Source organism: Dermacentor andersoni, chromosome 1 (genome assembly GCF_023375885.2).
Source record: "Dermacentor andersoni chromosome 1, qqDerAnde1_hic_scaffold, whole genome shotgun sequence".
In the NCBI taxonomy this organism is placed as follows: domain Eukaryota; kingdom Metazoa; phylum Arthropoda; class Arachnida; order Ixodida; family Ixodidae; genus Dermacentor; species Dermacentor andersoni.
This window is the reverse complement of record NC_092814.1, coordinates 248,529,093-248,547,444: the sequence shown is the minus strand read 5'-3', so window position 1 is coordinate 248,547,444 and position 18,352 is coordinate 248,529,093. Positions and strand designations below refer to the sequence as shown.

General features: G+C 43.1%; 1 protein-coding gene across 5 annotated transcripts in view; it reads left to right on the top strand.

The window, feature by feature from the left end:
• Sec24CD (Secretory 24CD) overlaps positions 1 to 18,327 on the top strand; it is an 86,960-nt gene extending 68,633 nt beyond the window's left edge. For all 5 annotated transcript variants that reach the window (XM_050195755.3, XM_050195761.3, XM_050195758.3 and 2 more), the window contains 5 exons: positions 1,756 to 1,859; positions 2,044 to 2,131; positions 8,453 to 8,556; positions 11,129 to 11,218; positions 17,115 to 18,327. In XM_050195755.3, coding sequence (XP_050051712.1) covers positions 1,756 to 1,859; positions 2,044 to 2,131; positions 8,453 to 8,556; positions 11,129 to 11,218; positions 17,115 to 17,255 — 527 coding nt within the window. In that variant the 3' untranslated portion in view covers positions 17,256 to 18,327. The remainder of the gene's footprint in view (positions 1 to 1,755; positions 1,860 to 2,043; positions 2,132 to 8,452; positions 8,557 to 11,128; positions 11,219 to 17,114) is intronic.
• Positions 18,328 to 18,352: the final 25 nt, after the last annotated feature.

Here is an 18,352-nt window from a genome sequence, read left to right as displayed (position 1 = left end):
GAAAACTTCATAGCGCTGCTGTCTTTCTAAAATCAGAATGTCGCTAATTCTCGACACCTTCGACGAATGCTGAAAATTTATGTAGGCAGGCTTGTACTCAATGAAAGCGTAATTTTTGTCTTCTGAAACGCTTTTTACCTTAAAAATAGTTGGTCTTGCTCGCTCAAATTATGATGGAAATTGAAGAATGAGTTCTTGTACTTTTTTGAGGCAAAGATGTACATCGCACTTGGAGCATAAGAAAACCGTGTGGTGTTTGCAGTTAGGTTGTTTTTACTTCTAGAGCGTGTCATTTACAAGCTGACTCTCAGGCATATCCTTGTCAATGCAGCATGTCACATTTCTCAGTGCAAGGTGTCTTTGCCCACTCCATCATTTCTATTGCTAAGAGGCATGCGTTTAGAGTGACTACACTTCTTGTCTATCTCATCATCACAGGTCGTGTGGATTATTTGACACCTCGTGTCTTGAAATCTTTACTCGTAGTTCTTGTCACCATCATCGCTGAGACTCCTGTACTCAGTATTGTTGTGTCCTGTATGCTGGAAGCAGCTTATTCTTGTTTTTGGTTGGCAATCTTTGTTAGTTCTCTTTTATGTTGGCAACTGTATATATTCTGTTTGATGGTTAAAAGAGGGCAGTTTCGTCATGCTTGTTGACAGGAGCAGTTTGCCGTCCGTGTCATCTTTTTGCACCCTTTTTTCATGCAGTGCCTTCTTCGCGATACAAGTACTATCAATCTCCAGTGGAATTTGTGTCCTGAGCCAACTTGATTCATCAAAGAAAGCGCAATTTTGTGCATGCATTATATGAAACTAGCGCGTCACCTTGCTATTAGTTGAAACCCTTCTCCAAGTTATGCACCCACGCTCAAAAATAAGCAACCACACACAGCCATACACCAAGTGCTGCTTTACGGCAGAATCCATAAAACTTAGGATTCGAAACACCACCAGCATCATGACAGTAGATATCAGCGGTCTGTCTGCTAACCTCATTATTATTACTTAAAGCGCGCACTAAAAACACGGACAAAAAAGAGAGACGAAACACGGGCACCTCATTTCATCAGTGTTGCTAAATCGCGTCCCTATTGTATTTGTTTACTTATCAAGCTGTCCATTGGCACCTAACCACGGGAGTAGAAAAGAAGGCACAAATGCCCATTGTCAAAAATTTCTGACATAGAGAAAATACAGAAATTGCACAGATAAAACCATGTTCTGGAGGGTTTGTACAGGTAATAATAAACATTGAGGTGCAAGAAAACCAATTTTACTTTATGGCCAATCTCATCTCCTATACGAGTAGACAACAAAAAAAATATGGCAATTGCACATGTTCAACTACAGCATAGTTGTTTCCATGCACACTCCCTTCTCATTTAGATTATTGTCCCGAAGTGGCTATTGAAAATTTTTACTGAAGGGACTGTCCATGGAGAACACACATACACCAAAACTAGCCTGTAATTTCTGTGTGTTAATGTGGGATTGACAATCATTCAGTATGTTGCGAGTTCGCGACACTGGGTAATAAAGGGTTAAAATATGCAGCTGTGGTACACATTGCTTTGCTAAATTGAAGTTAAAGTACATGGTCTTCCACACAAAGCAAAGCAAGATTGCAGGAAGGAGGAAATTTGGCAACCAAGATTAGTTCTAGTGGGCGTTTTTGTACTAGCTGCCTAATCCTATGCAACTGTGTTTGTAGCTGTGATTGTAGAATTAATTTGACATTGTGGTTTGCGTGCAGGCCCTGAAATGACCACTGATGATCGGAGCTTTGCTATGCTCTCGCTGTGTAGCATGGATGTGGCGAGCACAGTGGCCTACTTTTACCCACGCCTCTTGCCTCTGGTGAGTTTCTTTCCTCCTGCTTTGAACCCTCATTCTTGTCACCATCACAGTTCTTGCCACATACACGTTGTCGTATGCTGACTCATTTTAACTTTTTCACTTGCCATTGTGACCTTTTTATTCAGGCAGTATGCCTTTTCTTTACTGATGTCATGTAGCAGCTGTGCTTAATGTATTTGTACAGCATGATGTAGATGTGGACTCTATGGACCTGCCAGTTGCACTACGATGTACTGCTGAAAAGATACAAGAGGATGGCTGCTACCTTTTAGGTAAGAGACAAGTTTCGTTGACTTTTGCACTGACTTCTGTGCTGCATTAAAGGGATGCACAAAAGTGAATTTCAATTTTTTTATGTGTGTTGTCAACCACATTGCATAGACCTCCTGCAGTTCATGACTTAGGCAGGATGCAGTGTCTTATATGATGCGAAGATCTTATAGGAAAGCACAGTACCAATAAATTTCTGAATTAATATCAGATTACATAGCAGAGCTATGAAGTGCATGCTTCACTAGTTTTGTGTACATCTTAGAGGAGCATGCAAAACACAACAAGAGTATTTCAAACCTGGTGCATTGTTAAAGGGCCAATTTCGTGGCACAGGCAAAGCCCCCAATGGGAGCACTCTCATTGGAGTGCAAGTGGACAAGAACTTTAGACCAATGTTGCAGACATTTTGTAAACAGCTGCTCATCAGATGCAGCAATGTGTGCAAAATATCAACGTTAACATAGTACCTGATTTGGCGAAATATGAATAGGCAGTAGCACAAAGTTGCAGCTATGCTGGGAGCAATTGAGTGTAGCATGTGACATGGCAACATCAGAAGATTAGACAAAACACAAAAATTCACTTCTGATTTGCTGGGGCTTATTTATTGCACTGGTTAAGGGGGGACACAGCCCACAAAAGTTAACTTTTGTACCGCTAACTTGATTTTGATCAAAATTGAAGGATGTGTTCAGGGCAATATTATAAGGCCAGGTGCCAAATTTTATTCTAGAAGAATTTGTGAGAGAGTTCCTAATTTTCAAATGTTGAAGGCACTATGGTTGGTCGCAAAAACTATCGTTCTAAAAATGACAAAACATTTTGGAATTCTTGTGCATAACGTATTACTAGTAAGGCCCAAGTCATTCCACTGTGCAGCTGTGTTGTTCAATTTTCGCAGTATTTAGGGAAAAAAAAAATTTCATAATTGCCTTCACCAGGAATTGAACCTTCACTTTGTGGCCAAAATTTCAATTCTCATATAAAAAAATTGCTGAATCTGAAAATTTGAGTTGACAGTTAAATTCTGTATAAAATTCTACCCCTAGTAAGCACCCTACTGATAAGTCTTCCTTTTCTTACACAAGAACGATAGTTTTTGCAGTCATAAGGTTTTGTGAAAAAGCACAAACTGAGAAAAACTGTTCCTAAAGTACTGAAGTATGTTATCTTATTCAGATTACATCTACGGTAACTATAATTCTCCTGCAGCATATGTTTGGCCTTCTTCTTCATTTTGGCTTTGTTCTGTGGCAATAGCTGCGAGCTTTCTTTTTGATGCAAAATCGTCAAATGGCCCATTTAGTGAAAAGGCCATCATCTGTAGCAGCAAAACTGCACCTAAATTCCCATTGGTTGCGAAGCCATGCCACAAGGGCACCTTGACGGAGCAGAGCTGATTAATCAGAAGACCTGCTGCTGTGTTAGTGCACCAGGTGTTGCGTGAGGGGAGAGGGCATCGCCTCGACGGAGCAGATGCGGCAACACAATGCTGCAATGCTGCACAATGCTGTGACGCTTGCATGCAGGTGCCACTGTCTTGCTCTCGGTTGCTCTCAGAAGCCAGTGCATGGTCTGTAGCTCTCTTTCTCTCCCTCACCCCCGCTGGGCTTAGCTGCTGCAAGTGCATGCGTGCATGCCAGCGTTGGTGGCCGCTGCTGCTTCCTCAGTCTCTCGTCGTGCAGGACATCGGTGGCATGTGGCATCCTTGATTTCTCAGCAATATCGTCCAAATGGTTTCGGTGTACAGCCAACATGCTAACATAGAAGCTGTACAAAAAAAATAACCTGCACCAATTTAATCACAAAACTTGAAAACATTACTCGCAGTGCAAAACTTGAGTGATCACGCAGTGGCGTTCAATTGGACATTAATACTTCTGCATTCACAACTAACAAGTGCTTAGGTGTCCTTGGATTCATTTTCCAAGCCACTTTTCAGCTGTCATCTGCCTTAGCTTTTGCTTGTGACAAGCACTGCCTGGAAAAAATTGCGGAGCGATAACATTGCAAGTGCCTGGGAAATCCAAACAAGGTCTCTAAAAGCAGAGCGTCGGTTCGAGCAAAATGAATGGCGAGAGAAATCTCGAAAAATGGGCCCTGGTTGAAGTGGTATGAAAAGTTGCAGCAGCTATTTAAAAAAAAAAAAAAAAGTAAAAACCCATTGCTGCCTTCTTTTAACACTTTGCATGATTCTTATCACTGCTAGCATTAGTCACGTGCAGTATTCCTCGTCACTTTCTGTAGCTGTGTACAAGTGAACTGCGGCGAGTCCGCAGTTCACTTGTACAAACAAACACCATTGCGCCAGCATCTGTATCGTGTGCCAGCCGCTGAACGCCAGATCATCGACCAGCAGGTTGACGACATGCTGGAGTGTGGCATTGACCAGCCCTCTAACAGTCTGCGGGCATCTCCGGTTGTCATCATTTAAAGAAAGGGTGGCTCCATAAGGTTCTGTGTCAACTATCACTGCCTTAACCAAATAATGCACAAAGATGTCTATCCTTTGCCGCGCGTTGACAGTGCCCTGGATAGTCTACAGGGAGTGGAATTTTTTCCTCGCTGGATCTGCACTCCAGGTACTGGCAAGTGCCAATGGCAGAGGCCAATTGCCAAAAGACAGCCTTTGTAACACCTGGTGGTCTATACGAATTCCCCGTCATGCCGTTAGCCCTCTGCAACGTGCAAGCCACTTTTGAACAAATGATGAACACCATTCTTTGAGGGCTGAAGTGGAACATGTGCCTCTGTTATTTAGATTACATTGTGGTTTTTTTACACCGACCTTGCATCACACCTCAGCCACCTCAAGCAAGTCCTTGCGTGCCTCTCTACTACAGGACTGCTACTAAATTTGAACAAATGCCACTTCGGTGCTCGCACGCTTACTATTCTCGGCCATGTGGTTTCAAAAGACGGTATCCTCCTGGACCCTACGAAACTTAGCTCCATTTAGTTCCCCAAGCTTAGTTCCCCAAACCAACTACCATGAAAGAGCTTCACAACTTCGTTGGCCTATGCTCATATTTCCAATGCTTTGTCCGAAACTTTGCCTCTATCATCGCCTCCTTGACCGGCAGTTCTGACCTGTTGGCCTGGGCCGCGGCGTGCGATGACTCATTACAAGAACTGTGACACGTTCTCACCTCGCCTCCAGTACTGTGACACTTTAATCCCTCTGCTCCACTTGAGATCCACACGGACGCTAGTGGTGTCGGGCTTGGCGCTGTTCTTGCACAACGTAAGGATGGCTTCAAAGAGTATGTCGTCACTTATGCCAGCCGCATCCTTACCAAAGCTAAGGCAAACTACTCGGTTATTGAGAAGGAATGCGTGACCATTATTTGGGCTACTGGAAAATTTTGTCCTTATGTGTAGGGTCCTTATGTGTGTGATCTTCACTAAAGGATCCAACTGGTCAGCTCGCTTGTCGCGCATTGTGCCTACAAGAATACAACATCTGCATGTTTATTGCTTAGGCCGAAAGCTTTCCAATGCAGACGCTCTATCCCGGTCACCCCTGTCTTCTGGTTCTGTCCACTTATCTATTTCCACCTGCGGTGCCTTTGCCCTCAACATTTCCGACATGCCATCAGAGCAGCACAAAGACCCATGGATCTCTTCGCTTCTAGACTTCCTGTCTAGCCAGTCGCCAGCACCAATCTCTGGGTCGCTCAGTCACCAAGCCGCGCACTTGATCATTCAGGATAACCTGCTGTACCACCGCAACTACAACTCCAGCAGCCACAAGTGGTTGCTTGTTATTCCCCATCACCTCTGCTCTGACACCTGTGCCACTTTTCATGACGACCAACAATGCGGCCACGCTGGTGTATTAAAGACATACTCTCGCCTCCAGCTTTAGTATTACTGGCGTGGTATGTACAGTTTCGTTCACCAGTATGTCCGGTCATGCCCCATGTGCCAACGATGCGAGACGCCACCTCGACATGCTGCCAGCCCCTTGCAACCTTTACCATGCCCCGCACGAGCGTTCGACCGCGTCAGCATTGACCTACATGGTCCGCTTCCTAACATTCCAAGCGGCAACTGCTGGGTTACCTCATGCGGTACACTGAAACTTCAGCCCTATCATCTGCCAGAGCAAAAGGCGTCGCCAGTTTTATCTTTGAAAACCTGATTTTACACCATGGAGCACCTCGAGAATTACTGAGCGACTGCAGTCACATTTTCCTCTCCGACGTCATTTCAGCATTGCTAAAGGAGTGTCGCATCATTCACCACACTACTACAGCATATCATCCTCAAACTAATGGGTAATTTAAACGGCACCCTTGGCAACATGTTGGCCATGTTTGTTTCATCTGACCACTCAAATTGGGATTGCATTTTGCCCTTCATCACCTATGCATACAATACTGCCATGCAAAGCACCACAGGGTCCTACCCTTCTTTTCTCCTTTACGGACACGAACCTTCATGCACTATGGACACGACTCTACCCTACCGGCCAGATGCTTCGGAGTCGACGACTGCTTCCCGAGCGGCTGCATATGCCAATAATGTCGCCGGCTCACTCGTTCGTTCACATCCCAGGACCAGTGGCGTCAAAAGCATCGCCACGATGCATCCACTATGGCTGCGTGCTTTGTTCCTGGCTCGCTGTTCTGGTTGTAGGTGCCCTCTACTCCTCCAGGCCTTTCCTCCAAGCTGCTCTCCAAGTACCACGGTCCCTATCAGGTACTGAAACAAACATCCGCGGTAAACTACCTCATCGAGCTGATGGAAGAGTCTTCTGACCAGCGTCGTCACAGCCAGGAAATCGTCCATGTCTTCCAGCTCAAGCAGTGCCATGACCCCCCTGTGTTCTTCTGTCTTTAGGTTGCCAGGATGGCTACTCTTTTGGTGGGGAGTGATTGTATTGAAGGCACTGGGGATGGTGCTGGTGAAATATGACGACAATGAGAAGTGCTTGCTTGCCCGCATCGCTATTGCAGCAACTGACTTGTTTTGGCCTACTGCTGCAAACCTACAACTAATGCTGCTAGGCGAACACCCCCATTGTAATATAGATTGTTTTAAAAAAAATTAAGAATTTAACATTTTTCTCTCAGTGGGTTGATAAATCAGACGATGTCGTGTTGGCAAGGGTATGTATGTAGAACACGCCTTAAATGAAATGTAAAAGGATGTATTTTTATCAAGTTATTTTAACAGTACACTTTTCCAAACACAATGTACAAGTCAGCAAAAGAAGTCACATTGCATTTATAGTATCATGCTGTTCGTCCACTAAATGTACTTGATTTGGCTGTGCACTGCAACTAGTATTTGGCTTTAGTTTGAGTCATCAGATTCTTCCAAGTTTTGGAGATTATTCATCTTGTACTTGTCTTCAAATGCCCGTTATTTGCTGCCATGGTGGCTTGGTGGCTATGGTGTTCCGTTGCAGTGTGTAAGGTCATGGCTTCAATCCCAAGTGGCTGTCGTCACATTTTATTGGACACAATATACTACAAAAATGCTAATGCACCAAGCTTTAGGCACGTGTTAAAGAACTAGAGGCAATCAAAATTATTCAGGAGCCGTCCTCCATGTTGTCTCTCATAGTGCCTGTGTTGCTTTGGCATGTCAGTCCTGTCGGTCTGCCCTGTGTGTTAACTGCAGATTTTGAATTAATCATTTTTTGCAGTGTCAAGGGTAACATACCGACTCACAAGTATGTGTGCAACTTGTGCACATACGAGTCACTTTTAGAGCTCCAGCAAACTGCAGGAGTATACAGTAAATTTTGTAGCATCCTAACATGGAACTGTGGAAGTTAATACAGCAAGCAGCAAGGTATGAATAAGAAGTGCTAAAAAAGTAGCTTGTTTTGTTCTCGTGCCCTTTCTGCTTCATTACCCCTTTGGTTATTGTGCAAGCAATGCTTGTTTACTTGTCCAGTGGCCTTGTGATCAAGCTCTTGGGGTGACCACCTGAAATGGGCATTGAGCTATAGACATCCTTCATGTTTGTGAACAGGAGCACTGTGATATTGCTAGGTGCATGGGCAGCCACCTGCCATTATTTCAGCTGAAACCACTTCAGTTGATGGCAACAATAATTTGTGCATTTGGCAGATTATTTTTTTACTGCGATAAGAAGCTTTGCTTAGGATGACTCGGAAGATAATGCATCTGCCAAAACTGGTTGTCGATACATCTTTAGCAGTAGGTGATAATAGGCACATATTTTTGATGTCATGTCATGGAGTGGGAGAGGTCTATACAAATTTTTAAATATTTGTCTTATTGGTTATTGCAAAATAGAGTACATGCAATTTGAAACTATGCCTTGAACCCTCGACTTTTCAGAGAATGGCATCCATATGTTCCTCTGGATTGGAATGGCTGTTGACCCAGACTTTCTACAAAATGTGTTTGCTCAGCCTGTGGCAGCCCGGATAGACATTGACAAGGTATGGGGAGAAAAAATATTTGTACAACAATTGTCCTTGTAATAAGCTTGCAAATAATTCTAGTCATGGTATTTTGCAGTAGATTAAACGCTTGCTATGTAATCTTGATTTGGTACTTCATTGTCTATTTAACCATGTACATAAATTCATGCAAGTTTAAATTCACTCAGTAGATTAGGCCATATGCTATCAGTGTCATAAAAACTGCTGCACAACACTTCTTAAATACTAAATTTACTTGATTTGTCGCCATGAAGTATGGTCATGAATATCTGAAGTCTTATTCCCACACATGCTCCTGGGAGCCTGCACTTTTGTTTGAAAGGCTGCCTGCTTTTACCTTTAACTTTTCAAAAATACCACTACTTTTTTTTTTGTTAATCTTATGCTGGTGAAAACATGATGGCTACGAGGCGGAGTTCTTTAAATGTCTTGACTGAGCAGTGCCTCTGGCAGAAGCAATAGCGAATTTCTGCACAGATAGGGCTGTGCTGCCATCTGATTGAAAATATCACTGCACCAGTACTATGGCCTCTGAGTCTGGGCTGGACAATGGAGGTTTGCGCAACACTTCCTCAAGGTCCTGGCAATGTACACATGCTCAGTGCGGTGACGGGTGTAGCATGGTGGGTGTCGCTTCTCGTGGGCATGGCCGCACAGCTTCAAGCACAGTTCAAGCAATGTTAGGGGAAGACTATGAGGCCATGGCAGTGGCAGCCTTTGCTTATTGATAAGACAAATTAATCAAGGCACATTAAAAATATATTTTTGTGCCGATGCTCTTTGATACCAGACATATTTCACACTTCTTCTAAAAGGTGTTTGGGCCCCTTTAAACTTAAATGTCAACTTGTACAGTTTTTGTGTCCACTGTTCTGGTCATTAAGTATTAGCGCCTATATGCAGCAGTTCTTTAGAAAGAAGCAGCAAGGTTATGTCAACAAACTGCCCCTTAGTTTGTTTGTGGGTGCACCGAGTATTGTTGTCGAGAGAAATCATTGCACATCTGTGCAAAACCATAGAGGCAAATCTCGGTATAAAGAAAAAAAACCTTGATTTCATGAAACCTACAAAAGACCATGTGTTTCTCACCGTAGCTTGATGGCATTTAACCCTCTAAGTGCCAGAAAAAAAAAATTTAATGCATTCAGGAAATGACACTTTTTTTATTGCACATCTGGTTAGAAAATTTTGCAGATTCAAAATACTATATATGAAATGGAGGTAGTAAGTTCACAATTTGTCTGAAAATACATAAAGTTAAGTGCAGTTAGAAGGTTCCACCCATCAAACTTGGGTCATTGCCACGCCATATCATAACTTTCATTATAGTTGGCGACATCAGTGTCACTGGATGTGTCTGTAGCACAGAAAACACCGCCATCACTTTCAGTGCTTTCGTGCAGAAGCAAATCATCTTCAGAGCTTGATGTCTCGGTGAAATGAGAGCAGTGTTTTCATGACAGTCGCAGCAACTCTACCAGACGAACCTAGACGAGCAGAGTCTGTAGACCCTTTAGCAGAGGGAACTCACTATAATGTCAAAATGGATTGGACCAGCCCGACCCATTACTCGCGCTTGAAAAGAGCACCCAAACACGTGGACAAGCCACACTCATCCTTGGTACTGATTGCAAAAAAAATTTTAGCATAGTAACACTTCTGCACGTCACCTAAAGGGTTAATGCTTGGTTATCCTGCAAGAAAAGTACCAGTGTCTCAGTTTTACTGCAGTAAGGCAGTGACTCTTGTTTTATGTTCTTGGTAGCAGCCTTTTCATTATTATGGACAGAGGGTCTGTGGGCCAGTGGCTTTCGATATAAGGAATGATTTTCATCTAATGTAGAGGTAGCTTTATAGCAGAAGCTGCACTTTACCTCAAGTATAAAATATTTTCTTGGTTATAGTAGTTGTGGTTCATGTTCAACTGGCATTATGGCCAGTAATCACTCACATAGTAAAGCTTTTGAATAAAGAATTTTCACTGCTGTACTTGTTACTTATTAACCAAATTTTGCCCTCTATTTTTTAGTGGAACACCAATATATTTCAAGCATTTGCATAGAATACTGAGCTACTAAGAATACTGCTACAAACAGGAGGCCTTCTAATTGTGGATATATATATAGAGAGAACAGGAAAAATATTTAAAATGATAAGTTTGTGGCAGATGTTTGATTATTTATTTATTTAGTAATCATTTATTTTTCAATGCCCCAAGGCCCCAGACTCCTTTGGTCAAACTGCAAGTTAGCAAAAATTCTGTACTATGAGCACAGGAATTTGTCCTTGCTGATATTCACCAGATGTTTTATCTAAAGGGGTTTGCATTCGTTGTTAGCTTGATTGAAGCACTGATAATTACTGTTACATTCATGCTTTCATTTAATCTTCGTTCATGATGCACCTTTATTTCAAACTGTCATTTTGTTTACACCCCTGCCTATTGCAGGCCTTATGAACAGCCTATGTAATGCAGCTTTTATATATAAATTTAGTTTGGTGTTGTGGTCAGACGACACATCTTGGCTGCATAAGGTATCATTTGATGGATCTGAATTATTCTGTGCAGACGTCCCTGCTAGAGCTGAATACACCAATCTCAAGGCGTGTGCGGGACATCATAGCCCGAATACGCATGGAAAGGCAGCGCTGTATGCGGGTGAGCTGTCATGTCTTTCTATCCTGTCCACATATTGGAGCTTTCTTTTTAAAAAGGGGGTGTTACACAAAGTATAGCATTATATAGTAGCTCGTTTCTGTCGAGCACTGTCAACATCAGTTTGCCAAGTTACAGTACTATTTGTTGGTACATTCTAAACTAAAACCACACGACAGTTGATAGTAACATGCTGCTGAGGCTTCTTGAGCTATAGAAATAATGAATACCTACGTACAAAGGGACATGTATTTGAATTTGTTTTGTAGTTTTTTTTTTTGTGGTAAGTGACATGAACTGTTAATAACATGAACACTATTAAGTGATAGAGAAGGGGACAGTTCTTCTTTTGAGGGCTTCACAGCAGCTTGTGTAGCAGCTGAGCCTCTACAGCATGGAATGCAACATCACACAGAAATGCACTTCTTTCTAGTCTCTGTGCAAATTGAGCTTTCTAAATTTACTTCATTGGAATTAGCTTTCATCATCTTCTAGTGCTTGCAGGGCAAAATCTGTCATGTTCATAAGTGCTTAAGCTGCTGTAAAGCTTAATTATAGGCATTATTAAAGGCAATTTCTCATTCTGTGGCCTACAAGCATTGGGAGGGAAAAGCGACCTTCTATAGTGTCAGCACATGTGACACACATTTGACCTCTGTGGATGCTTCATGTGTCTTCCTCATCTAATTGCCATAAGGCTTCACTAAATTGAGAAATATGTTTGAAGTATGACTTCGATACATGATGATACTTTGTATGTGTTGAGCCAATTTGCATCAGCTTGCCTTAAGTATTCTTGTGTGGTAAGCCAGAATGCAAACTATTGTAAGAAGTAACTTGCAGCCAAACATTTGCAATCCTATACTGTTTTTACAGGTCGGTTTATAGCAGACAATAGTTGCTGAGAGGAAAGTGCATTGTAGCTTGGATACAGTCTTTTTAGTGTCACTTTTTTCCTTCATGGTGCTACAGGGCATAATATGTGTTGAAGTGTTCACACTGCCATAGCCTTTGAGCAGCAGACACTAATCAGAAACCATGCGTCACATCATCAGATACTTGCACCATTTGGCACATTTGGCAGCATAGTGTAGTCCACTCATATGTCGATACTACAGGAAACAATATGCCATTTAAATAACATCCAGCGATTTCAGAGTACAAACGTTTGCATTATGTGTATGCAAAAGTAAACTGCACATATTGTTGTAGTGATTATGGAATATTGAATACAATCAACTTCTTTCTTTGGAATAGCTATTTTCATTTAATATCTGACAATAAATAAAGTAAGGCTGAAATTCTTACAAGCTAACAATGCTAGTCTGGGCTGCCACTGACTTACCGATAACTTGCGTTTTGCTATGGGACACAGGATGTTATGAAACCCCCAAGGATGATTGTTAGCATACGTGTGAAGCGTGTAGGTGCTTCAGTTTAACGTCAAGTTCCATGCACTACAGAAACAGTTTTCGCCATGGTTAATGCTGAATGCAGAATCAGTTTAAATTTCTCAGTTTTATGTATTCCTACTGTAAACTTGTGCCATGCTCTTACAGGCAGTGTTTACAGATACAGTGCAATGATAGCAGCGCAAACTACAGTCGGTGCTTGTTACAACATAGAGTAATAGTCCAGCAAAAAATGTTCACTATGTCTAAAGTCCATTCTGTCTAAACTTAGGGCTGCAGTATGTTGCTAAATGGTGGAACTTTGAATATGCCGCTGTCTAACCAGAAAGTGATCGCCGAAACAATGAAAACATGAAATTAAAATAAATAAATAACAAACAAATAAGTTTATGTGGTAATCGTACAACCACTTTCATGGCATGACTCCTTGCTGTTCGCCGTTTTCCGGACACACTGCATTGTCGCCGATAAATGGCAGTTTTTCTGCACTTGAACGTATACAGTCACCGACCGTTTATTCGGACCTCACGGGGACTGCGGAAATGTCCGAATAAACAGGTGTCCGAAAAAGCAGGTTAAGAAAAAAAAAAAAAAAACGAAATCCTTTATTTCCACGCACTTATTCGGGCTCGGCAGCAGGCTTGAAGATGTCGTGAATGCACCGTTGCACGCTGTTCTGTTTACACGCAATCAGATAAGCCTGAATCTCTGAGAGGGTCGTACGGTCAATATAGGCGGCTGAAAGCACAGTCACTGCTTGTACACTCTCCGCATGGTATGGCAGCGTAGCACATGGTGCGTCATCTTCTGACTTGGAGTCATCGTCCGTTGGTGCAGCAGAAACCTGAGGAATGATCTCGCCGTCGTTGAGTTCTGCGCATGTCAGTACAGCAGTGTCAGCACCTGTGAAACTGTCAAATGAGACGGTGTCTGGAATCGCAATGCAACCACTGCGCAGGTCTCGGCAGAACATTTTCCATGTCAGTAGGGAGCACATCGGGAGGTGACAAATCCTAGGCCTCCCGGCACCCGCTTGCCGTCATTGGTCCCCAGCGCAGTCTGCGCGGGCACTGTCGGTGCCATTAGATAATTGATGCAATGTTTCCGTATGCTGCGTTGGATCACCGGAACTTCGACACAGCACACAAAGCAAACACCACCATGCTGACACCAGTCACACAAATGAAAAACGTGGCCTACTGCAGCGTCATGCGCAAAGAAACAAATCAGCTGCTGGATTGTCTTGACATGGCTTACTAAGCTGAGACCTGAACTGCTGTAGCCACTCTATCGAACCAGGCAGAAACGATGATGATGAGCGGGGATTTGCAGTAGCGCCACTTCGTGGGGCAGCAAGGAGGCTCCGTTCAAAACAAAAATGGCGTTCAGCAAGTCAAGCCATGCACCAGTCAGAGTCTATGCATGGTGCTCTCGATCGAGTTGGCTCAAGGATTTTCCGAAAAATCAGACGAGAGGTTGCAAGGTGTCCGAACTTTCGGCAGTTGTTATACATTATGGTCTATGGGGAGAAGGGCTGTGCCACGAAGCAGACCGAATAATCGAGCATGTCCAAAGTTTTGGAGTCCGAAAAATCAGCTGGTGACTGTATAGACTTGCACAACAGCAAGATTAATGGCCGGCCAGCTTCCTGTTGTGCTGACTGCCCGGCTTGAGTGTATCACCACAGCCAGTGATACAAATGCCAAGTACTGTTTTTCATACAAAACAGTGGTCAGTAGAATAAAATCCCTTAATTTTATCTTTCACAACAAGTGATGACTACTGTCAAACTTGTAGCATGAACGAGAGCTGCACACGAGGCAAGTTAACTCTGAGCCTGTGTCTGGCCACCGCTGTGCTGCAGGCTAGATGGCTCGACTGCATCACTCGCTTTGCACTGTAGATGCCTCGAATAGCAGCTTATTGTTTTTTTTTGTTATGCTAAGAAATAAAAATAGTTTAAATAAATAATTGTTATGCTAACAAATAAAGTGTTATCAAAATGACTCATTTTGCGATTGTCGGTGGTTGTTTCTAAAGCACCGTATGCCATGGCTTTGAAGCCAAGCTGGTTAGGCCTAGCGGTTCCCTCGGCACTTGCTCGTCCTGAGCACGCAGAAGTGAGCGACAGTGAGCTGCTTGCGTCATCGACCTGAAAATGCTCCATTGGGAGTTGCATGGCACTGCATTCTGGGAAGCTTTCTGCTAGTGTGTTCGTTCCTTTTGCTAAAATATAATTACAGGTCTACTCTGCTCAAACAGTGAGTATCAGTCCTGTATACTAAATATGCCTTGCATATTAATACATGTTCCAGAAGCTTATGGGTGCTGCAACAACAGCATGCAAGCAAAGCAGGCTGAAAGCTTGTGGAGATACTGAAGCGCATGCCTTTGGTGGAGGATGTCATTTGCCACCATAGTTTTGCTCAGACAGGGTTTGCAGGGTGTCTACCAACCGGGAATTCCCAGGGACTTTGAGTAGTCTGGAAAAACTCAGGGAAAACTCGGGGAATTTGTGCCTCTATTAGGGAAAATTAGCTGTAATTTTATTGAAAGGGTCGAAAGTCGCGGTAATTCTGGCTCGAGTAACAGACAGTAATCGTAATGAATCGTCTTTGACACCCTGTCGTCGGCTGGAGAAGTTGCCAGTGTACAGACAACAACCCACTTTCCGGATGCCCGATAATTTGGACGGCTTCCTGGCACCACCACCTACCCCATAGAGTCAATGTATCAGAACGTCTGAAATTTCGGACGCAAGAACTCTTCGCCGTCCGATTTTCCGGATGTTTTGCCGTGACCACAGGTCCAAAACAGCATTAATCAAAGCCACTACCGCTGCCCATTTGATTACCTCGCCGCCTCGAACTGGCGCTTCGCACGCAGATCCGCTGACAGCCGTAGCCACCACTGCGTTGACGCTAGGCCTAGCTGCTTCAACTTTCGCTATGAAACTTCTTGTCGTTGGGTGTAGTGTTTTTTTACTGAAAGAATTCGCTGCTGTCAGCAATGGCACAGACTCTGCCTTGGTCCTCGTAATTGGATTACAAGCTTGGAAAGCACGGTGCGTTGCATAATGCCGGTTTCCGAAAGTCAGCTTCGCCTCTGTACAGAAATGTTACTTGGTGATGAATACGCAAAAGTATTGCAGTGAAGCATAACACGCGTGGGAAGGGGGCTATTGCCACGGGGCACAGTATGTATTCCTTACTTATACACGCCTGTACGTGGTATTTCCTGTCACATTACGAGCACCGATATGCCTAATACATTTACCGATAGGCCTTCAGAGCGTTTTCGAATGTGCCTGTGACGTTTGAGCTCTTAGGGGCAATAAATGACATATGCATGTATTTTTTTCAACTGGCCGGTTTTTCGAACGTTTTCGCGGCCTCTAGGGAGTTCGAAAAATCGGACGTGGACTGTGCAACTGACCAAGAAGATGCTTCAAATGGTCAGTGGGGCGAACGAGTGGCGGAAGGAGGACAAGAACAGAAAGGACCTACGCATTAAGGAATGAACGGGAAAGGCAGCGTGCTGCCACTGTATTGAAGGAGCTTGAGCTCAAAAAACAAAGTGTTGGCTGATGCCGTGATGCAGGTGTCCCTCATCCAAACCAAAATAAACTCTTTAAAGCAGTGAAACACAACACTGAGGCGTCGTGCACGGGCTGAGAGTATGTCAGGACAGTTGAGGTTGTCTTACGAGCTGTTGAGAGAGAATCTCAATTGTGATAAAGTTTGGGCCTCATACCAATGAGCTTGCTATCAATTTATAGAAATAGCTCATATTCGAAAATATTTGCTTTTGTATGCATCTCCTTTTTATTCGTATTTAAAAATGTCCGACTCGATTTGCAATTTTTTAAAGACATTTTATTTGCTGTGCATTTTACTAACCCCTCCCTTCTATTCTATTTTTTAATAACATAAGCACTACTGCTTAGTATTCAAATTAGATTAAGTCGCTTATTTTTATTTTTTTCATATTCTTACTAGAGAGTGACAGCATCGGGCGATATGGTTTCAGGCCGTCTTTACATAAAACATAGTTTTGTATCACTCAGGGAATTTTGCAAAGGCACTCAGAGAAAACCTGGAAAACTCAGGGAATTTGGAAATGTCAACTTGGTAGACACCGTGGGTTTGTTGTCTGGCCAAGTGAGGGGCAATTTTCCAATGCTGCCTAACAATTGCATGCACCCTTAAATCCTTCATAGGGGCTGTTAAGTATTAAGTGGATGCAGTGCATAAGAATGAAAACTTAGGCAAGTTGGATGCTATTTAGTATGATGTCAATAGCCCTGCTAAGCATAAGAGGACCAAACAATGTAGTGTATTTTCTGTTTTGTTACTTTTGTTCAACATTTAGCCGTGCTAATTAAGTACAGTGAAGTCCTTGCTTTTTAAATGCTTTTAAATGGCTGCCATTGGTGTGAAGTGTGCAGGAAAGGGTGTTAGCTAGGAATTGCGTCTGTGTATGCGCAGCTGACACTGGTGCGCCAAGGGGACAAGATGGAGCTCGTGTTCCGGCAATTCCTTGTGGAAGATCGGCATGGAGACTCGGGCCCTTCATACGTGGACTTCCTCTGCCACCTGCACAAGGAAATTCGCAACCTGCTCAGCTGAGGTCCCGTACTTGTGCCTCCAGTCCCGGCTAGCAAGCTTTTGTGCAACACCACTGCGCCTAGAAGGTGGGCCTTGTTTTGCTGCTCCCCTCAATGAGCAGTGCTCACACCGTGGATGTCGCCGAGTAACTGCAGCACCTGGCAACTGACTGCACTTCTGTTTGAAGTGACCACCACAGTGGATGGAAACAGTGTCCCAAATATGTGCAGATTTTTTTTAAGTGTTGATGAAGCATTGGAAGAGGTTGCCTGGATTTCCCTGGTTGCTGATTCATTTTCCCATTTTAATCATGAGCGTGACAACTTGATTGCGAAGTGCCTCCCTCCGTCCCCTCCTATTTTTTTCTTTTTGCATGTCATTCTGTCACAGTGAACTATTTCCTGAAAAAGCTTCTGTAAAAAATGCATGGTTGAAATATGGGGAAAATGCTTGCGCTACTGGCATTGCCTCTCTCTCTGTTAATGATGAAGGCAGGGAACCAATAGGCTTACGAAATGGATGGCTGTGTTAACCAGTACTGCCAGCAACCATTTCATTTTTAAGCTCGCTGTAATATTTGTTTTGTTGTTTGCAGTACAGACATGTTGCTTTTTTTTATTTTATAGGTGTCTTGTAAGCATATCACTGTTTAAATAGAAGCTTTTTGCAATGTCGCTGAAGGACATTTAATGCATTGAGGCCACGAAATTGAGGGTGGCTTTGTTCTAACCAGTAAGAACATTGAAGGCGTCCTGTAAGTTTGTTCACTTCTCGTGGTTGGTGTTCATTTGTGCTTTTTTTTTTTAATTCACGGAATATGGCTCGGAGAGCACTCTGCAAAAAATTGAACTATTTTTGAATTGTGCTAAATGCATTGCTTCTGAAGTGGAGCCATTCTTTTAAACACAGTTGGCCCATATTGAATAATAACATCCATTTCCTCTCGGCTGTGTGTGGTTCAACAAAAATTGTTGTAAATTAATGTTTCCAGTTGCTCGTGGCTTGGCATGGTGTCTGTGGTTTGATGGAGATGGCCATGTAAGATCAGAGGTTCGAATGAAATAGAAAGCTAATAAAGATTTTTCATCTATTCTTTAGCGTGTATATTTTGTCATTTC